Here is a 22,870-nt window from a genome sequence, read left to right as displayed (position 1 = left end):
TTCAAATACTTATTTTCTTTACTATATATATATATATATATATATATATATATATATATATATATATATATATATATATATATATATATATATATATATATAATATATAAATTTTATTATTAATATAATTGCTCCGCTAGCAAATATTTATCATGTAACTTTAGAATTACAGTCAAGTCAAAAAGTTTTATTGTCATTTCTAACATATATATAGTTGACGCAGTACACAACAGATACATAACAGAAAACACAGAGCTAAGGACTTGTAAGTGTCCTCGCCACATAAAGTGCATCGTGTGCAACCTGGTGCAAACAGTGCAAGACAGACAGTGCAAAGACACAAGACACAAAAATAGCACCGGCAGTATACCTACTGTATATTATACAGTGTAGTGTGCAGAGAGAACTGAGTACAGGAGTGTACCTTGTAACAAAATGTAAATTAAAGGGTTTGTGCAAAACAGTGACATATTACATGGCAATTAATATGGCATTACATCATTTTCATGGAACCAAACTATAAAAATTAAACTTGGATATATTTTAGAGTAGTCAATGTGCAGCTTGTATAGCAGTACAGATTTACTGTCCTCTGAAAAAGACTCAACATGCAGCCATTATTGTCAAAATAGCTGGCAACAAAAGTGAATACATCCTAAGTGAAAATGTCAAAACTGTGTCCAAAGTGTCAATATTTTGTGTGAGCACCATTGTTATCTCGCTTGAGGATCCCCCACATGTGCTCTCAAGGGTTAAGGTCTAGAGAGACAACCCTGGCCACTCAATTATCTTCAGCAAAGCAGTTGCCATCTTGCCGGTGTGTTTAGGGTTGTTTTCATGTTGGAAAATTGCTGTTCGGCCCAGTTTCTGAAGGGAGGGCATCATTTTCTGCTTTAAAATGACACAGTACACATGTTGGAATCCATGTTTCCCTCAATTATTCACAGCCCCCAAGTACAAGCAGCACTCATGCAGCCCGAGACCATGATGCTACCACCACCATGTTTTACTGTAGGCAAGACACACATTTTTTGGTACTCCTCACCAGGGCATCGCCACACATGCTGGACACCATCTAAACCAAACAAATAAATTATAAATTATAATTTGTGTGCAAATATAAACCAAACGACCAGCAAAGGCAGAATGTTATACAGTATGTTGATTTAGCTTTAATTTCAGGTGCAGTTCTGTCCTCCGGCCGCGCGGTGTCCCTCTATCAAAATAATAGCTCGTGAACAAAACGCGCGCATGTGCACTGTTCTCATCACTCTTCGGTTGGCCGGCACCGGTATAGTGGTGTTACTTATTTGTTTTCGGTATTATCCTCTTATGAAAGGGCGAATATGGATTTGGAAAGCGGCACGTATGAGCCCGGGTTCGTGGGGATCAGGTTCTGTCAGGAATGGTGAGTTGGATTTTGATTATTATGATTGAGTGCGTTAGATTTAAGACAGAAGAGTGTATAAACTGATCCTCATCAGGGGTCAGGGTTTCGTCACAGGACTAACTGAGTGGAGATTTCACACACTGAGCTTTATTAATAAACACAAACACACCTGATCTTTCAGGAAACTCTAGAAGATCCAATCTCACACCAATGATCTGCTCTATATAGAGATCAGAGACATATAGGCAGAAATGAGGCATTATTTCAACTGTTCTATACCAATAATAAAACTAATGTCATGAAATGCGAGACAGCGCCTTTTTCTCCATGATCTGTAATAATGTTATAAATGCCTTTTTCTCTACTGTTTTATTTTCAAAATAATTCGCGGTAAAGCACAATAAAGCGCCTCACCTCGGATTGCGCAATCCCCAATCCCATTCAAACTGACCTGAGCCGGGAATCGTCTTCTGTCGGCTTCTCCCATTAGGGGGCGCCACAGCGGATCATCCTTCTCCAAACCCCCCTGTCCTCTACATCTGCCTCTTCAACCCCAACTACCTGCATGTCTTCCCTCAACACAGCCATAAACCTCCTCCTTGGTCTTCCTCTTTTCCTCCTTCCTGAGCCGGGAATAATGTGACTTTGTGCAAATATCACCAATATACTTAGCATTTGTGGATGAAGAACACAAACCATATACCTGAGTTTAAGTAGAGATACAGTAGGTAAAATATGACTCCAGTAAAAGTAAGAGTGCTCCCTTTATATCTTTCACTTGAGCAAAAGTACAAAAGTATTTGCATTCAAATGTACTTAAGTATCCAAAGTACCATGATTAATGATGGCTGTATTGTTCCTATTATCATTTTTTTTGTCACAAGACTCTGCTTAATCAACTCAGTTGAAACTCAATGTGAAAAGACTCTAATGTGACTCTCAGCACACCAGTCTATTAATAGGATAATATTAATGAGTCAAACACTAATTGATATCTATTACAATTATCATGAGCCCAACATCTTTTTTTTTACTACTTAATCACACCAATAAGGCCACAGGTGTTAAGTTAAAGTTAGGAGTTTCTTCCATTATTTATTACCCTCAAAAGTTCTGCTTTAGGTTGAACTGCATGTTGGTGATGAGCGCCAGTCAAAACAGGTTTGAAACAGAGAGCGCGTTCTCTACCCTGATTGGGCGCTTGATATGTTTTTATCCACTCAAATAAAAAGGAACGACTGATTTTAGCAAAAATGTAGTTGAATAATAGTTGTCAGATATTTGTTAAAGTTAAAGTCAAACTCCCTAAATAGAAATACTTTAGTAAAGTACTGATACGTGAAAATCTCCTTAATAACAGTAACAAATTTTGTTTGCTTTGTTACAGTCCACCACTGTATACTGGTCATCGCCTTCCTATAGTATATGTCACTTATTTTGCGTATCTGCATAAAAGATGTTCAGGCTTGTTGCTGTAAAAAACTGCAATTAAAAAAAGGAGCATGAGAGGCAGCTATTACTAAGGCCACATGTGTGAGAGCCCGAGTACTGATGACTGTCCCATTCCTAAAATTCTACAGTTGGTGAAATGCAAATGGCCTACAAACATTTGCACCTCGGTTACAACTCGTCTTAATTTAACTCAGCTTTCCTTTATTTTAAATGACACTGCACCAAAACGGGAAAATACTCAAATTAACCCCCAAATGTTAGACTTTCGAAGTGAAAGGGCAGTGATAAGTAATGGCAGACCCACGCCAGAACCACTAGAATGTTTTAAACTTTTTCCAGAATGATAGGCGTATGGTTTTCATTCATGAATAAAGGTTGCAGTGTATATTTGTATCCAAAATATATTGCCAACCGGAGCCATTCAAAATATTAAAATATTAACGGGCTCTTCTTCGGTTCATTCTAAATCTTTTCCTCAAAGTGATAATGAAAATCAGACTTAGTTCCTATTCACAGCCCTCACCATGAACATACGGGGGGGGCAAATCTTTGTAGACATCTGACCATTACACTTGCATGTCTTCGCTGAAAGCACCTAATTGGATGTGATGTGTTGTATGTTTTAGCATTTCAAATTCATTTCACTAGAACTAAAACACAAATGTGCTCCAGCTAGACAATCGCTCTGTGCACAAAGTGACCACCATGAATACATGGTTTGCCAAGTATGACAGGAAGACCTGAAGTGTTGTGTCCAGAGCCCTGACCTAAACCCCACTGAATAACTTTGAGATGAATAGCTACAATAACCTCTACTTTAGGGTTAGGGTTAGGGTTAGGGTTAGGAGACGGTGCCTGAGGAGACGGTGCCTGACCTTGATAATTCAGTTGCTCTGGACAAATACCTACAGCGTTGCACCAAAATATGTTGGAAAGCTTTTCTAGATGAGTGGATGCTCAAAAAGCACACATGGATCAGGTTTTCACAGACATTAGACCAAATAGTGTCGATTTGTTTAAGTGTTCGGTCACACTGGCATTTTTATTAACGACGTTATCCTGGTCAGCGTAGTGTGTGATTTTCAGCCTACCATAAGTATACTGGCTGTTCAACAGAAGTTCTTTGGCGTCCTGAATGTTCTCATTCAAACATTCTGATGATAAATTTGGTTTTGCTGTTTACAAGCTTTTAATGCATGGAATCAACTCCAAAGCTTTAGGATTAAGATCTTTTAATCCAATAATCAATCAGTGAATCAAATCTTTTTGCGAGCACCTACAGTGTGAGCCTAAACCAGGACAGAGCAATGATTACACAAGATTTAAATTTTTTTTTTTAATATGAATATTTGCAGATGGTTTCTCACCACTGCAGTAGGGATGTACTGCATAGTGCTCATGCTTCATAGCATTATTATTGTTTGGAAGTGTTTGCTTCGTAGACAAATCATTCGTTTGACACCATCAGTCAATTTGAACTCATCAGGTTGTTATACTAAACATATAAGGTACCACGAGGTAATGTTTTCTGATAGGGCAGTAAAGATATTCTGAATTCTAGCATCTCTACACCACATTCATCTAAGTTAGGACAGCTCGACACCCATCAGTTAATAAGTAAGTTTCCCTCACATTTCTGCACACACATCGAAATATTACATGAAAACAGAGGCTGGCCGATAATGGATTTTAACGATACCTATAGCTAGGTATTGTATTTGTCGATTACCGATTAATCAACCATTTATTTATTTTTTATGGATACTGGATAAAAAACAGACACACTCCATGTAAAATAGTACTAAAAACTTTCTTTCGGCTTCTCCCATTAGGTGTCGCTACAGCGGATCATCCGTAAAAATAGTACTGAACCTTATAAAAAAAAAAAAAGATAAGAAAAATAAGACAAGGGTTTTGAATCATGAACATTTGTTAAATGAAATCAATATGAATTATATGAACAAATATTGGAGGAAAATAAGACGCATTCAAACTGGGGGAAAAAAAAAGGATCACTAAAACTTAGCTCTAAATAAATAAAACCAGTTACAGTACCTCTCATACTGTATAACGCAACCCGGAAAAACTATCAGTATGGATTTTTGCCAATTTCCAGCAAGAAATATCGTTTCCAACCTCTACATAAAAGTACAAATAATGTAATGGTACTGTATCAATAACTGTTCCTGTACATTCCTGAACCATGTTTCTAAAAATGTTCATCAGTTTTGCCAGCTAGTTGTTGAACTGTTTATTCATAAACATGACTGTTGTCGATGTGTGTGTTTACAGTAACAACATGCTGTATCCAAAAGAGGACAAAGAGAACCGCATCCTCCTCTATGCTGTGAGTCACTACAACACAGCCCTGTCTGTCTATATATCAGTAATCACTTCTCTTCAGGCCTAATCATTTGTGTGTGCGTGTACAGTGCAGGAATTGTGATTATCAGCAGGAAGCCGATAACAGTTGCATCTACGTGAACAAAATCACACACGAAGTCGAGTGAGTACAGACGCAACCTCATGTTGTCATTTATCATGGCCATATTTTTAATAAGCTTGCAGTTGGATTAGGAAAATTATGTAATACAAGATGCAGATGCGAGTTTGCTGCTACAAATGAACATCTAGTCACGATGTGCAATTACCATAATATATTTACATATAAATATTATCTATATACAATTACTCTAGGTATTGTGTTTTGGTGTTGACTGCATGTTGTGTTTTTACAGTGAGCTCACACAGATAATCGCTGATGTATCTCAAGATCCAACACTGCCTCGTACTGAAGATCATCCATGCCCGAAGTACACAACACAAGCACACACAACAATTACTACACGTAGCATTATTAGTGTAGACAGTTTATATATATTTATTACACATTTATTCATGACGTCCTTTCTGTGCTCGGATACACACAAAAAAAATCGCCAAGCGTCAAATCAGGCACCAAAACCCACCATGGTGCACAAATCCGCCAAACATAGCAAAAGCTTAGTTTGGTGTCCTGATGGGTGTTACATAAAAACACCACAATTACTTGAAACCATTTACAAGAGTATTTTTTACGAGCTGCCCTGTAATCCGAAAATTTAAACAGTAACGTAAAACTTGTCCGTCTGAGCAACTTTGCTCAATGCATAGAAAGAGAAGTAATAAGAACCTGTGATTTATTTCTCTTTTTTTTCCATGTAAATATATATTTTTTTCCTACCGTCTTTAAAACATGTCGATGTCGTTCTGGTATGGTATCACTAAAAAACATACATTTGCATAAAGCATCCATATTTGTCCATGCCCAGGTTGATTAGAGTATTAAAAACTTGAAAAGTATTCATTTAAGGTCCATTTAGAACAAAATGTGCGATTAAATTTAACAAAGTTAGCTCATGACAATCATGCGATTAATCGGAATTAAATATTTTAATCGATTGACACCCCTAAGATAGACAGAGACAGACAGATATTTTTTTATATATCTGCGTAAAGAAAGGACGTAGTGAATAAATGTGTTTTGTTAAAGGTTTAAATTTTGCCTCTTCTATATTTTATATTTATATTTTTTATAAAAATGGTCAAACAGAAATGTGCACTGCATTAATCTCGCGTTAATAATATTAGTGCAATTAAAATTCATTTGTTAACGCGCAGATTTTGACAGCCCTTTTTTTTTTTTTTGACAGATCGGATAATCGGCTGTTTTGCTTATTATAATTATATAAAACACTAGTTCAGGGTAATTATGTATAAAAGTGTACTTTAAAAAAAAAAGCAATAGCTACATATCTTTACACATCTTTCATTTTGACAGTAAGTGTACAGTAGCTGCATGTTGAGGGGAGCATGGGGGATTTCTACATATTCACTCATGCTGGATTGTTGTTGTTTATTTCTGTAAAAAAAGAAAAAAAAAGTATGCAACGTGTAAATCATCATCATTTGTATGGTCTTTAATAATAATTGCAGATGGCAAGTTGACAACCATGTTTAAAATAAAAAGACATTGTGTTCAGTTGTGAAGACGTAAGCAACTAGAATATAATGAATTTAATTTTGTGTAATAATGAAATGATGTATGCATAAGTTAAAATGTAGTAAAGTCGCAGTAATTCGTGTTCAAATAGACGGTTGTAGAAGACAAATGCTATAAAATGAGAATGGAACAGAGAAACGCAGCAAGCTAACAGGCTTAATTAAAGAAAATATAAATATGCATTGGTGTACAAGTGCATAATCATTCGCTGAAAACCACATCAGTGACTAATAAATATAATTGTTTACTGCTGCTATTTGCTGCATTTAGATTTAGTGTTTGTTCGCAGCGGTTTAACTGAATCCATCACTGTGTCGTGTTTTTAATGGGCTGTTATTTTACCGTCACGCTAAACCGAAACTTGAGCAGCCCAACTAATTGGTAATGTCATTTATTGACAACGAATTTCATTGCCGATTATTATCGTATTATTATATAGTTGTTGCAGCCCTAATATACATATATATCACACACACACACACACACACACACATATGAGAGCTTAACTAGCCATTGTTTTATACCGTCTTTTCTTTTTTTCCAGATGTGGCCACAAGGAGGCAGTATTCTTTCAGTCACACAGCATGAAGGCTGAGGTACACATTTAAAGAGCATCATGGATATAGTAGTATAACAAAATGTATACAATTACACAACCGTTACGAGACACAGGCAGGATGTGTAGAACAGATATTTTATGTCACAACCAGAGAGAATAAATTGTGTGTGGGGAACAGCTATAATTGTACAAACAAACAAAATGCCTTATCTTGAATTTGAGCTAAAAGTGTGTTTGTGTGTTATAGGATGCTATGAGGCTGTACTATGTGTGTACTGCTCCACACTGTGGACACCGGTGGACAGAGTGAGGGAGAGGTGGAGAGACAAACTCACTCACTTCATCACTGGGGCTAATGAGAGACATCCTTTTCAGTGTGTTGTCTATTAACTGGGCTAAATCTGTGTGTGTTTGTGTGTTCAGAGGACTGAGTCGTGTGTGTCTGTAAAATTGGATGCTTATAGTGAATTTCTTATTAAATATTTTTTAGAAATGTTGTGGTTTTTGATTTGTATGTGAAAGTCATGTACTAAAAAGAACATCGAAATAAATTACATTTTTTTAAGATTTTTTTTAAAGAACATTACGTTAATGTAGAATCATCTCCAGAAGTTTTGGAACGGAAATGCAAATTCTTTCATTTTTGTTATACATTCGAACATTTCTTTCCTGATATTTACATCTGCATGTGGAACGTAAACCACCGAACCAACTGTAGAAGACCAAAAGATTTTGTTCCTTTTTTTTTGTGTGTGATTCTTTTCCAGGCTTGTACCACAATTTCTTCAGTTGTTGCTTGTTGTGTGTGTGTTTCCTCCTTTCAGTCTTCTTTTAAAGGAGTTGGTAAATCAGTTGTCCAGTGTTAAACCTTTGTTTCTCACCCATAATGAAGTGCTCTATTATATGCTATTATATGATAAAGATCCTGGCCATTAGACTGGATTGGTTGCATTAATTTGTAAATTAGCAGACAGAATGTTTCTGTAAACTTCTGAATTCATTCTGCTGCTGCCACTATGAGGTAAATGATCAGTAAAGAATCGTGAGAGTTCTAGAAGAATTCATGCAACCCCAAGCAGTGGCACTACTTTTAAAGTAGTGTATGTTTTGGCTCATGAGCAGATTTTTATTTATTTTTTCTCCACACTGGCATTTTTATCATTTTGAAGGTTAATCCTGGGCAACTAGAAATACCTGTAAATCACATGCTCAGTTACAAATTGGGTGGGTTCAAACACAGTATCCTGTTCAAGTTGTCTAAGTCATCTCGATCTGGAATCTAATCTGTAAATGAGATCTGAAATTCTGGTTTATTGCCTAATTCATCTGCAAAGTACAGTAAAAACAAATGAATTTGCCTTCATCAATTACATTGAGGTACTTCCTTACTGCACACATCTGTTTATATAGTAAGGCTGGAAAATTAAGTTTTTCAAATATTTATTTAGAAAAATGAGTATGATATAACTGGCATTAGAACACACAAAATGATTAACATCAACGGTAAGATTTAATGATGAGAAATATTTATAATGCACTTTTGAAACAAACAATTCACAATTAATCATTGGTAGGGTAATGCTGACCCCTTGCTTCATGCATTCACAAAATGAAGACTTGTGTTTTGGATAATAGAAAAAATTAAATTATGAAAATCTTTGTAGATAAACATTAAAAAAAAGCACAATTACATTATGACTTAATCTAGACCTAGAGTTTAAACTGCTTAAATTGATTCAAGTCTTATGGTGGGTCCCTAGTTGTTGTGTAATTCATATATTTTTTGCTAAATAATCTTGGGGACCCTCCTAAATCAATTTTTTTACTTAGATTTGGTCCCGGATCCCCTCAGCCCCCCTTCAATTCGAGCACTGAGTTTAAATAATCTGTTATGGCATTAGAATTTCCCTTTACTGGGGTCCAAATATGTTCCAGCATGACCGTACACCTGACCACAAAGCGATGCTTATGCAGACATGATTTGCAAATGTAGAAATGTAGAAGATGTCTGCACAGAGATCTTTTAGTTTGAAATGACCCCAAATTTTGGAAACTTTCTGTTGTGTTATTTGGTCTGAATCTTCTCCTAACCCCTGGCTGTTTTCTCTCTGTTCCTCCTATTTTCATTCTGCAGCATCTTCTGTGTTTACTTGTCCAGGGGTCTCATTCATAAACGTGGCATACGCCACTTTCTGACGTTTAGAAATGAAACCCCAGAGCGGTCCAGTGTTTAGTGGAAGGTGCGTCAGTAATAACGGTCCGTGGAGAAACACATTGATCTGTGTGTAGTTAAAGTTAAATGTACTGATGTACATCTGTGAGTACATGATGTTAAACATGCTAAATGTACACCTAGTCTGAAGAATTTAGCCACTACTGGAGGACATACACAATTGTCACAGCAACCACTGTTTCCTCATCAGTTTCAATTCATTATTTCTGCTCTCAGTCCTGTGAGGGGAAAAAAATCTCCTTTAGTTTGACATTAGGTGAGTCTGAAATGGAGGCAGTTATGTTGCCCTATGAAGTCAATGTTAAATATAGAATTTGTGTACCACAAAAATGAATGTGTTTAACTCCAAAGGTATGTGGACACCTGACCATAACGCTAACTTTTTTTTAGAGAATTTGTTAATTAAAATTACAGTGCAGGAATATTAAAATTCTAACAGAAGGTGTTCAGAACCTGATGCACTTATTCACCGTATGGTTCCTATAAAAACTAATACGTGATCTTGTACAGCATACCCTCCATATAATCGAAGACTCATAGGACAGAAGTTTATTTTTATAAAACAAAGAAAAATTTGGAACAGTTAATAATTACTAATCTGATTAAATCTGGGAGAAGCAGCGATTTCTATTTATGTAATATCAGTTAAGTTTATGTCAGCGCTTTGTAAAATCAGAACAATAAGTTCTTGTTTCCAAAGAATGGTTTCGACTATAAATAACATCAAAAACCTTCAGCTGTTAACAATACAAACCAACCTCAAATGGTTTCTATTTGGTAGTTTGTGCACATGATTCAATCATTAATATGATACCAAAGAAACATTTGTAGAAAGTTATAGAAACACTTAACTGGTGTCCATTACATACCACCATGCAATTTACAAACCCTGCTGAAATAAGCAATAAATAAATTAAATTAATTTCCTTTATGAAATTCCTAATGGATTTGATGGGTATAATAAGAACTGTAATGGAAAAAGTTAATGGTCCCTGTCTTGAAGGTAATTTGTTGCCTGCTATTTTTAGCATGTCTATTGCAAAAGACGATCTTCAGAAACATGTCCACCATATGTATATGTAAAATGTAAAAAAACATAATTGATGTTTTGTGAATGATATATATATATATATATATATATATATATATATATATATATATATATATATATATATATATATATATATATATATATATATATATATATATATATATATATATCATGACCTCGGGGGTCAAGAGAAAAAAGAGAAAAAAAATAAAGAGGATAAAAGTATTAATGAAGTATTCTTATGATGTTCATGTTTCATTATTATTATTATTGTTATTATTATTAAGCTCCATAACCCCCATAAAGCACATGCATTACAGTATCTATGTACAATAAGGACCACTCATAGGAACATTTTAGTGTTTAGATTTCAAATGGTTTTCCAGTTGGTTTGTGGTACATAAACACACAATGTAATGGAAACCATTTGGTAATGTGTTAATTGGATAAATGCTGATATGGTGGTATTTGTAGTGGAAACCATGAGAATTTGTTGGGGGTGGGCTTTCAGTAGATTTGCCAAAGATTGGGGGTTTTATTCACTTTGCACACATATTTACAGAAACAAACAGGTTTTATTTCTCAACACACTGCATGTCTTCACACCGGCAATTCCTGCATGCGTCCAAGTCATGAAGTTCATGTGCAAATCTGCTGATGTGTGTGTGTGTGTGTGTGTGTGTGTGTGTGATGTTGCTGACTCATGCGGAAATTCCACGAGGAAATACTAATGCAAACAAACTAAACTTGATTTACCATGCGCGGTGTGGTTGGGGTTTAATATCGCTCTCGTTATTGGACACACACACACACACACACACACTGACATGACAGGAGTAGATGATCCCAGTACAGGCGAGTGTGTGGATTTTTGGAGTATGTAAATTCTGTGTGCGTGTGCATGTGGTGACTCTTTGTCTTTTTATCAGAATTCTTCTACTTTAGTTGGTATATTGTGTGTCGCTGTTGCTAAGAAACAACAGAGGATTTGCAGCGTGTGAATTTTGCAACAGTTTTACGTCAGCAGGATTTTTGGCTCGCTATCAGGAAGTGTAGTCAGACTTTAAGAGTGTAATCTGGTTTTAATAGATTTTTGCCTTAAAAATAAGCTAATGCTAAAAGTTAATGTGGTAACTAATAATAAATATCTAAAAATCATGGAAATGTATGTCGTTATTTTGCATACATTTATGTAACTTTTTGTAAAATTGATTTACAAAACTGCAACTGCATTTACTGCAGAACAGCAAGCTCTATAGAGTAGAGTAGTGAGTGATGAATTGTTATTGAAAGCTTTCATACAAAGGGCCAAACAACTCAATTTCTTGAGTTAATTCATTATTAATAAATGCAGATAGTTTATTTCATTCACTTCATTTAATTGATCAAATCTGTTTAAAGATAATTTAATATAATTCATTTATTTATTCATATACATTTGCTGGCATGAGTATGTGGCTGTTGTTGAGCCGTCTCTATCGTGTGCAGTGATAGTGATGCCCCGCAAGGCCTGGAAGGCAATGGATGTTCAGGTCAGAGAACGACTGCATCAACCTGCTGATGAGGTTATTATCCATCACACGGCACTGTGGAGCTGCTGGAGTGAGACCCAAAGCATCGGGCAGCTAATACACATTCAGCAAATGCACATTCACGAGCGCAGCTTCACAGACATCGGCTACAAGTCAGTGATTGTTATAGTTAACCTTCCTGTAATGTATACAATTTGAAAGTAGTTACATTTCACTTTTATTTGTTTGTTCCTTTTGTCTGTAAATGCACTGTATGGACAAAACACCTGACAATAAGATTTGTGTGTTTATTTTTGAACATCCCATTCCATATTTATTTTACTGTTATAAAAGCCTCCACTCTTCTAGGAAGATGTCCCACTAGATTTTGGAGTGTGGTTGTGGAGATTTGTGCTCATTCAGCTACAAGGGTGTTAGTAAACTCAGCTACTGGTACAGGGTGAGGAGGCATTGGGTGCAGCCTGCATTAAAATTCATCCCGAAGGTGTTCAGTAGGGTTGAGGTCTGAGTTCGGTAGCAGGCAATTTCATGGAGCTGGCTTTGTGCACAGGGATATTGTCATGCTGGAACAGATTTGGGTCTCTTAGTTCATGTTAAGGGAAAATGAAAGATACCACTATCAAAGACATCCTATAAAATTGCCTGCCTCCAACTTTGTGGTTGTAGTTTATAGAAGCACACATGTCTGGTAAAGACAGGTGTTCCAATATTTTTGTTCATACAGTGTATTTGTACAATGTAGTTGTTCCAATCATTACAACTTGAAAGTTAGGATTTTAAGTTAACTGTTAATTTGGCATTTTCAGCTTTTTGGTGGACCAGGCTGGTGTGTTGTATGAAGGTCGTGGCTGGGGCGTCGTTGGAGCGCATGCAAAAACACATAACCACAATTCTGTAGGTGTTGCTTTTATGGGAAACTTCAATGGTAAGAGCACAAACCTGATGCAATTAAACATGCACCCTCACATGTTTAATCTTGTTTTAGCATTCAGTTGTAATTATGTAATCTTCTCCTCTCAGATGAGTTGCCGAGCTTGAAGGCTCTGTCAGCTGTACATGCTTTAATCCAACACGGAGTGGCCAGGAGATATTTACAGCCCAATGTTGAGATTTTGGGACATAGAGACGTTGCAGACACGCAGTGTCCAGGGGAGAAGCTGTATACTTCACTACACATACTCAAGACACCAACTGACCAGACATTTTGAAGGTTTTATTGTCTAAACCTTGTGGTTTAATGGCATCTCTCTTGTGATTTTGGGACTCTTGTGTCCTGCACATACTGTACTTTTTATATTTAATAAAATCCTTTCGTAAATTCCATTGATTATAACGTCATCATTCATTCTGTAAAGTTTATCGTAACCTACTTTGTGTATATCAAATCCAACTAAAATAAATTCCATGTAAAATTCCATTCCATGATTCTGATTTTTTTAAACTTTCTTTAGATACTATTGAAAACATTCTCACAACACGGAAACACAGGATATGTGAAAGTAGTACAAGTACTCAGTAACTCTGAAATTCAAACATTCCTTCACTCAAGTTCTTTTTGAAATAATCTGTAATGAAAATTGCACTAGTGGTCTCAGACTTTTGGACCCCATCTAGTGAAAGTCCACAAATCAGAATTGTGTTTGCTAACACCTTAACATGTTCATATGCGTTGGTAATTTTTGAGCCCGGTGAAATACACAAGTTTCCTTTAGAGGTGCCATTATTGCAGATGGTGTCAAAACCTGTGTGCTCTAAGAATGTGGCTGAGCTGCTGGATTGGTTCGAAACATCCACATTCTTTGTCTTGGTGATGGAGCCTTCATTCCATAAGCATCAACGATTTCTGCAAACATAACAAACGTAAAGTGACCGAATCAGCGGTTGGAAAGGTGATGTGGCAGGTGGTTCAGGCTGCACGTCACTGCCGTAACTTTCGAGTGTTACACGGTGACATCAATCCAGACACACTGGAAGTAAAATTGAGCGACTTTGGCTGTGGCGATTTGCTAACCGACAATGTTTACAACAATATTGGATGTGAGTTTAAAGTGGTTATGTGGATATAGTCACAATTTTTTTTGTGACCGTTTATGCTCTTATATACCTGCTCCTACATTTTTTTTTATTATTTAAAATGTATTATTTTTTATTATTTTATCATACAGTATCTTTTGTTCAGGCACTGCAGTATACTGGCCTCTGAGTTGGTTCTCCATAATGTGCATTTTGGCATTTCTACTACAGTCTGGAGTCTGGGTGTTGTCGAGAAAAATGTTCGAATTAACCTTATGTGTCATCCTAATTTATTTGGCCTGTGGAAAGTTGCCCTTTAATAAAAATAAAAAAATAATTGTAAAGCAGGACACTGCAGCACTGTCATAATCTGTCTGGGGTAAAGAAATGCACAAGTATCACTATTATCAGTATTTTAACTTTGTTATATTTACTTTTACTTTACTATTTGAATTTCTTTCTAAACCTGATCACTGTTCACACAGAGTGCTGCAATTTGATGCAAAGATGCCTAAAACAAGACCCTCATTTTCGGCTAATTATGAGGAAAATCCTGCACCACAAATGGTGAGATAAGATATGAAAGTCAGGATTACAGGAAGTAAAATCATCCATCTCCATTCTACTCTGTCCTATACATCTGCCTGTTTCAAAACAACTACCTGCATGTCTTCCCTCACCACATCCATAAACCTCCTCCCTGGCCTTCCTCTTTTCCTCCTTCCTGGTGACTCCATCTTCAGCATTCTCCTACCGATATACCTCATGTCCCTCCTCTGCACGTGTCCAAACCATCTCAATCTCGCCTCCCTCACCTTGTCTCCAAAACGTCCTACATGCACTGTCCCTCTAATAAACTCTTATTTTTAATCCTGTCTATCCTCTGCTACCTCCAGCTCCACCTCCTGTCTTTTAGTCAATGCCACTGTCTCTAAACCATACAACATCGCAAAATAATAGCTGCCAAAATGAAAGAAAACCAGTTTCTATAACATTTAGACCTCAGACATTTTTTTTTTTTTTAGAATACTTCATTGTAATAGTAATTTATTTACATATTCCAGCGATGTAGGAGCGCAGGGTCAGCCATGCTACAGCACACCTGGAGCACAGAGGGTTAAGGGCCTTGCCTTCGCTTAAACTCCGACCTTCCAATCAGTAACCTAGTGCCCTAAATACTGAGCTACCACGTCCTCAAATGTAACTACAGGCTTAAGTGTTACTTGGAAAGCTGCACAGGACTTATGCATACATGGGGAATAGTCTGACCACAACAGATAGTCTAAATTAATGAACGTTATAAAAAACTTAACTTTTCAAATTAAAAGGGTTGTCCTTTTTTGCTTTAGTCACACACAGTGCTAAAACACTGAAATGAATGACTTATGGATGACACTAAATAATACAATTCATATACAGTCACTGAATACATAATTTCACTGAACTAGAACTATAATTGCATTAAATACGCAGATTACAGAGTCATGTTTTCTATTTGTTTATTTGTTCATTTGTTTCTTGTTTGTTTCTTTATATCATGAGATCATAAATAAGTATGTATAAATATAATTTTATTATAATATTTGATATAAGGTAGCATTTCCGTCTATCATGGTTGATTTTTAGCTCTTCCTAGTAGGAAGCATTGAGCACCTCTGCTCTATAAAGACAAAGACTTGAACTGCTTTTTTGGTGTACGCTACATTATTAATGTGATTCGACATTTATTTTATAAGTAGTTGATCTGATAGAATCAACTGTTTATTTATTGGTCAAGTACTTGCGAGGAAAAAGAAAAAGCTTATCTTGTTTAAGAAATAATAAATTCAGGTTTATAACAAATCAATCTGAGAATATATGTTAAAATTGAAATTTTGTATATTATCCCCGTACTGATTTATTAAAAACACTGATCTTAGGTTTACTTTTTAAATAAATGATTTTTTAAAAAAGCTCCCAAAAGCAGTGGAAAGAAGCTTGACCCGGAAATAGTTTTGATTGAGGCGGTTTAGTGCCGGAAGTGGTGCCATTACCTACGACGTTCAGTCAGCGTGTTAGCAGCTCTGCTACCTGCTTCATCTCTCAGAGTTATAACAGAGAATTAAACAAAATGTAAGTTTATTTTTCTGTTTCCTACATTTCACGAGCGACTAGAATTATTATTAATATTAGATTTTGTTATAAGTAAAGCGGTGTTGAACACACGAAGGCTCCAGTAGCTGTGCACTCTGTGTATAGCAACACCGCTAGTTTTGTATTGTTAAATGTTTGGGTTATGCTAATCAGACCATTTTTACTTTTTATATTGTATGCATATTTTTTTTGTAATACCGTTGTTTTACAAAGTTTGCCGGCTTTTATCATACAAACAATTCATTATTCATTACATTAAACAATTCATTCATTCAATGCAAGAACGTTGGCGCTTAAATAGCAATATGTAGTGTCTCTGGCTGTGTGTGTCCGTTCCGTCCGTCCATCCGTCAATCTAGAAAGCTATTTTTGATTACTATAGTACTCATGTAATTTGCCTTCTGTAGTAGAGACTCAGCAGTTTTCAGTAGACTTCTGCATGAGAAGCCTAACCGAAATTATCGTTCATATCTGAGCCTTGTAATATTTAATCCTATGAACTAAGGCTGACTGAGCCCTGATGAGTTTGTGTGTTTGGTTCTTGTGGTGAAGGAGTCTTTTGAACAAGCCGAAGTCGGAGATGACTCCTGAGGAGTTGCAGAAGCGGGAGGAGGAAGAGTTTAACACCGGCCCTCTGTCAGTCCTCACGCAGTCCGTCAAGAACAACACGCAGGTGCTCATCAACTGCCGCAACAACAAGAAGCTGCTGGGTCGAGTCAAAGCCTTCGACAGGTGATATTTGATTCTTCGTTGACACTGACTGCCCTCACTGCCAGTGTGTGTGTCTGAAGGGGATGCTATTTTATGTTTTCATGTTTATTATGAGTGGTTTTTAGTTACTCTTTCAGATATTGTGTAGCTGGAAACCAACTGGTTTCCATATTTCTATGATCCAATCACTCCCACAATACTTTTGATGTGTGTTTAAATTTTTTACAACCCTTCTGTATTTAATTCCTATCTACTGTTTATTTAGCCATCAAGTGCAAATTGTCTGTCATGTTTTCAATTTTCAAGTAGGTATTTGACTAGAAAAGGTCATATCAATATATGTATATAGTTATATATAGGTATATACACAGGAGGAGATGGAGGCAAAACCCCTTATTCATTCATAAGCATTGGAAAAACTACAGCCTACACGTCTGCGCTTCATAAATCTTGCTGCGTCTATTAAAAAAAAAAATGGCAATTTATATAACATTTTTTTTTCCAAAGTCACTGTCGGGGCAATAATGTACATAAATTTCATTTGACATGAGCTGTGAGGAACATGTTTTGTTGTTTGATAGAGGGTTGCAGGGACAGTTGTAAACTTACAGCAGGGTTTCATCTAAATAAAGCTTGTAAGAGAGATTGATTCGGCTAGTGGATTAGTATTGTTAATAGGCTTGTCAATAGATTGCAGGCTAAGCTAATACAATTCCTAGCACTCAGCAAACCAAAACACTTACTAACAGGCGAAAAACTACAAAAAACACCATGGGTGGCGTATTAGTCGCTGGTGTAAATTGTCCCGTCTTCTCTATTTTAGTGCTTTTTAAATGTAGTCCTACGACCAAATATAAAAAATCAGGCATGATTACAGCTTACATTAAAAGTAATTATTGCCCTTACTGGGGATTTGGACATTTTTGGATCTATTGTTATTTTTTTAATAGACTTATCATGATTTATGAAGAGCGTCACTCATGTGTAGTCTGTCATTTTCCCCATGTTGCTGAAGGAATGAATGGTTTTGACCGCCACCTCATACCGTTTATACCCCAGTGATAATACTGAAGAAATACCTGCTACGTTTGAAGCTGAGCAACCTACTGTAACAGCTTTTTCCAAGCACACCAATGCATGGCAATATCTGACAGATGAGAGGCACTTCAAGGCTGGTTGGACATCTTCAGCTGAACGATCAACATCGTAAATGATTAAAGATGAAAATAGTGGACGAATGGCATTAGTGCAAAAAGGGCAAAGTTTGAAACGAGTGGATAAATGATTAGTGCTTATTACGGAAAAGAACAGACAGGCTTATTAAAACAAAGATTTACAAGCTGCCATGTTTATTTATGAAAGTTATTTGGTGAATAAGTGTGCCCATGGTGAATTCTTAATATAGAATTGATTATACTGCCCTTGTCTATTACTTGGTCTACCTGTCAATCATTTTGTGTATTAAACTCTATCTGAGCCAGATGCATCTGTTTGTGTGATGACTGAGTGCAGCTCAATTATGTACTTTTTGTTTCTCTCACTGTGTGTGCGCTTGTGTGTGTTTAGACACTGTAACATGGTCCTGGAGAACGTAAAGGAGATGTGGACTGAGGTACCCAAGAGCGGAAAAGGAAAGAAGAAGTCCAAACCAGTGAATAAAGACCGTTACATCTCCAAGATGTTTCTGAGGGGTGACTCTGTCATCGTGGTGCTGAGAAATCCACTGATCACTGGCAAATAATTTGTTCACTCACTCTGATGTGCGTGCGTGCACACACACACACTCTGCTGGCTTGCTCTCAGTGAGAGACTTGGTGTGTAACAATAGTACTGATTTTGTCACCGGGTTCTTTTTTTTTTTGTTCTGAATAAATGTTTTGTATTTACAGTCACTTACAGTTTTTGTTGTTTTTTGTTCAGTCTGTTCTTATTGTCAGTAGTGTTTTCTGGTTGTTTTTTTTTGTTTTGTTTTTTATATTAGTCGTGGAATCTTCAGAGAATTAAAAACATTAGTTTTTCTGGCACTCCAAGCTCTGTAATATAAAAAAAAACAAAGTGGAACGTCTAATTGAACCAATAGTAATAATGATCGCACTTCAGCCTGTCAATTAAAAAAATTTTAATACAATGTTGAACATTTAAACCATCTTTGTAATGCTGTTAGTATTTAACTTAATCTTGCTACATTAATTACTAATTTACATGTACAGTGTGGTAAAGAAGTATTTGCCCCTTCCAGATTTTTTTTTTGCACATTTGTCATTTCCTGAAATGATTTAGATCAGTAAGCAAATTCTAATATTATACAAGGATAACTTGAGTAAAAACAGAATCCAGTTTTTTAGAATGTCATTTATTAAAAGGAAAGCTGTCCAAACCTGCCTGGCTCTATGTGGAAAAAGAATTTCCCCCTAAACCTGGGTTGTACCACCCTTGATATGTACCACCCTGCTATCAAGCGTTTGCAATAACTGCCAATGAGTCTTCCACAATGCTGTGGGTACATTTTGGCCCACTCTTCTTTGCAGAATTTAATTCCACCACATTGGAGGGTTTTCGAGCTTGTTTAAGCGTATCTCATTTGGTTTTAAGTCCTTTTTTATCTAGGCCACTCTAAAACGTTTTATTTTTTGAGCCATTCAGAAGTGGATTTGCTGGTGTGTTTCAGATCATTGTCCTACTGATAACTGAAGTGCACTTGAACATGAGGTTATGAACTGGACATCTTCCTTCAGGATTTTCTGGTAGAGTGCAGAAATAATGGTTCCTTCCATTATGGCATTGGTCCAGGTCCTGAAGCAGCAAAATAGGCCCAGACCATCACACTACCATGTTTGACTGTTGATATTGTGTTCTATTTATGAAATGCGTTGTTTTACAGCAGATTTAATTGGACAAAAAGTTAAGCTTTTGTCTCATCAGTCCACAGAATATTTGCCCAAGAGTCAATTGAAGAAGCTTTTATTGTCATTTCAACCATATATAGTTGATGCAGTACACAGTAAAATGAAACTACGTTCCTCCTGAACCCTGGTGCTACATACAACAATCACAGAAAACACAGGGTTAAGGACTAGTAAGTGTCCTTGCCACATAAAGTGCATGTGTGCAACTTGGTGCAAACAGTGCAAAGCCAACACAAGACCGTGTAAGACAAAACACAAAATAGCTCCACCAGTAAACCTGTTGTAAAAGAGACGTAAAGTGAACAGTAGCAAAAATGTAAACAAAATGTTGAGCAAAAAGCAGCAATCCAGAAAAGATGTGCAAAAACAGCATGTAAACAGTTTATAAAAATAAAGTGATGTAATGTGAGTGGTACTGAAGACATGGATGTGTGAAGTGAGTACAAGTGTATGTTGAGTCCGGGTTGAACAGACAGACAGTTTGTTTGTGTGTATGTGTGTGTGTCTGAGTTTAGTTCTGTTCTGTGTATTGAGAAGCCTGATGGCTTGAGGATATAAACTGTTGCACAGTCTGGATGTGAGGCCCAAATGCTTTGGAACCGCTTCCCTGATGGCAGGAGGGTGAAGAGTGTGTGTGTGACGGTTGTGTGTGGTCGTCCACAATGCTGTTTGCTTTGCGGATGCAGCGTAAATGTCCATGATAGAGGGGAGACAGACTCTGATGATCTTCTCAGCTGTCCTCACCATCTCCGTAGGGTCTTGTGATTTGAGACAGTGCAGTTCCCAAACCAGGCAGTGATGCATTGCACCTACTCTCTGTATGCTGACTCATCATCTTGGGGATAATCAAGATGTTTTTTGGCAAATAGAAGAAGAGACTTTGTGTTTCTTTTGTGTTCCTTTTTCTTACAGTGCCAGATAAGTTTGGACAACTTTTCTCTATTAATGAATGAGTCATTTTAAAACATTTTGTATTTACTTGGGTTATCTTTGTGTAACATTAAGATTTATTTTATATCAATTATTTGACTGTCTTTAAAAAAAATATAGAGGCAAATACATTTCCACAGCACTGTAAGGCACTCACCCCCACTCCAAGCTCAAAATGGGTTGTATTAATCAGCCCTTTTTTTTTTTTTTTTTTTTTTTTTTTTTACAGCATTTAGCAACAAAAAGTTGTGTCACTAGCAACAGCAAGAATGTAAACAGGACAATAGAAAGACTTTCACTTGACTTTACTAATCACCAAGATCACACGTGAGTGCTTTATTAACACAGACATTGACTGACTTGGTTGTTATATAGAGTTCTAGCATATATTAACACTTTTGCAGGAAAATGATAGAATTACAGCAGACATTCTCAGTACACTGAGGAGTGGTAACGATCCTGATCGTGATACCCAATTTACTTTTGCTGCCAGAACAGTCCTGAACAGTCAAACCTTATCAGCATTAACCATCTTCAACAATTTGAGCTACAGTAGCTCCACCGTTGGATCGAACCAGACGAGGAAGCCTTCGCTCCCCATGTGCATCAATAAGCCTTGGCTGCCCATGACCCTGTCACCAGTTCACCACTGTTCCTTCCTAGGACCACTTTTGATAACTGACGACTGCAGACCAGGAACACCCCAAAAGAGCTACAGTTTTAGAGATGCTCTGACCCAGTCGTCTGGCCATCACAATCTGGACCCTATTTCTAGGTATTTCATTGCTTGGACTGTTGGCTTCTTTATATTTTTGACAATAAAAAAAAACTTAATTACAATAGAACATCCTTTATTTTTATATCTTTTATTAAGGTGGTAATATATTCTGAGTTATACTTGAACTTATCTACTAAGGCAGTACCCGTAATATATTCGGATATTGTTGACATGATGCACTACCCATATTACAAATAGCTCATTCTGAGAAATAAGCTGATTTTATTAGACTAATGTGACCATTTTGAACCACTAGGTATATACCAGAACACCAGTCATCTCTTTTTGCAAGAGCAGTGCCATTTCTTATATTACAATTCGCTGATCAAAAGGTGCTGATCACTGCACTGTAATCAATAATTGTATTTCAATCAAAGTGTTTAATCAAAATGGGTTTTATTGTTATTGCTCAAGTTAACTTGTAGTAATTTAAATTCAATGTTTTTTCCCAAGACCAAAACATGTGGTGCGAAACATAATACAAAATTATAATGCACTTATACTGTAGTTCATCAGACAAATAAGACAAGTACCATATGATCCGCTGTGGCAACCCCTAATGGGAGAAGCCGAAAGAAGAAGAAGAAGAAGAGGAAGAAGAAGAAGAAGAAGAGGAAGAAGAAGAAGAAGAAGAAGTTAAAGTTGAAGTTTCCAGTTGTTTCCAGTGGTGTAGAAAGGGTCTGAACTCACACAATGCACAAAACAGGGCAGCGTTACAACGCCATCTACCGGACATAATTAGTACTGACACTTAGGCTTGAGTTTGCGCATGCGTGGCCTACTTTGTATTAACAGCGGGTGGGTGACGTCAGCACGCTCAAACGGATAAAGGCGGTTTTGCCAGAGTAAATTTTTAAAATAAAATAATTTGCTTGATTATATTAAGTCATTAATTCACAATAACATGTATTACTCACCTACATAACCGTTATTTATATATTTAACCGTTATTAATATTTAAGGGTAGATCCTAAAAACTGCAAATAGAGCTATATTAAAGGACCGTATGGGACTTTGAAAACGGCTTTTTAAACCCGGAAGTATGTCCCAATTGGGAGCTATTTTGTAAATCAAAATCTGATAGTCTATTATTAGTTAACCGTCAATGATGCACGCTGGCCTTCTAAAATCTGTTGTGAT

General features: G+C 36.5%; 3 protein-coding genes and 1 long non-coding RNA gene across 5 annotated transcripts; 3 read left to right on the top strand and 1 right to left on the bottom strand.

The window, feature by feature from the left end:
* Window positions 1-1,249: 1,249 nt before the first annotated feature.
* On the top strand, window positions 1,250-7,936 carry polr2i (RNA polymerase II subunit I). The gene is made up of 6 exons (XM_083552753.1): window positions 1,250-1,408; window positions 5,135-5,189; window positions 5,275-5,348; window positions 5,581-5,655; window positions 7,429-7,480; window positions 7,691-7,936. Exons 1-6 carry the CDS (start codon window positions 1,347-1,349, stop codon window positions 7,751-7,753), a joined length of 381 nt encoding a protein of 126 aa, XP_083408879.1. The 5' UTR covers window positions 1,250-1,346; the 3' UTR covers window positions 7,754-7,936.
* A 3,405-nt stretch (window positions 7,937-11,341) lies between these two features.
* On the top strand, window positions 11,342-13,683 carry pglyrp5 (peptidoglycan recognition protein 5). 2 transcript variants are annotated; one of them, XM_083552742.1, is made up of 4 exons: window positions 11,342-11,588; window positions 12,222-12,411; window positions 13,066-13,184; window positions 13,280-13,683. In XM_083552742.1, exons 1-4 carry the CDS (start codon window positions 11,555-11,557, stop codon window positions 13,465-13,467), a joined length of 531 nt encoding a protein of 176 aa, XP_083408868.1. In that variant the 5' UTR covers window positions 11,342-11,554; the 3' UTR covers window positions 13,468-13,683. The 2 variants fall into 2 exon arrangements, with proteins under 2 accessions (XP_083408868.1, XP_083408869.1); XM_083552743.1 differs by lacking the exon at window positions 11,342-11,588 and adding an exon at window positions 11,623-11,724 and having other exon boundaries at window positions 12,216-12,411.
* Window positions 13,684-16,229: 2,546 nt separating this feature from the next.
* Window positions 16,230-19,008, top strand: snrpd2 (small nuclear ribonucleoprotein D2 polypeptide). The gene is made up of 3 exons (XM_083551691.1): window positions 16,230-16,384; window positions 16,958-17,137; window positions 18,683-19,008. Coding segments are annotated over exons 1-3 (357 nt in total). The 5' UTR covers window positions 16,230-16,382; the 3' UTR covers window positions 18,858-19,008.
* On the bottom strand, window positions 18,964-21,157 carry LOC310731815. Its single transcript, XR_014535297.1, has 2 exons — window positions 21,116-21,157; window positions 18,964-21,055 (listed from the first exon to the last, which is right to left on the bottom strand). It is a non-coding gene; the product is annotated as an uncharacterized lncRNA (long non-coding RNA).
* Window positions 21,158-22,870: the final 1,713 nt, after the last annotated feature.

Source organism: Silurus aristotelis (assembly GCF_946808225.1).
Source record: "Silurus aristotelis genome assembly, chromosome: 10".
Taxonomy (NCBI): Eukaryota; Metazoa; Chordata; class Actinopteri; order Siluriformes; family Siluridae; genus Silurus; species Silurus aristotelis.
Note: the sequence above shows the minus strand (reverse complement) of the source record. Positions and strands in the feature narration are given on the sequence as shown.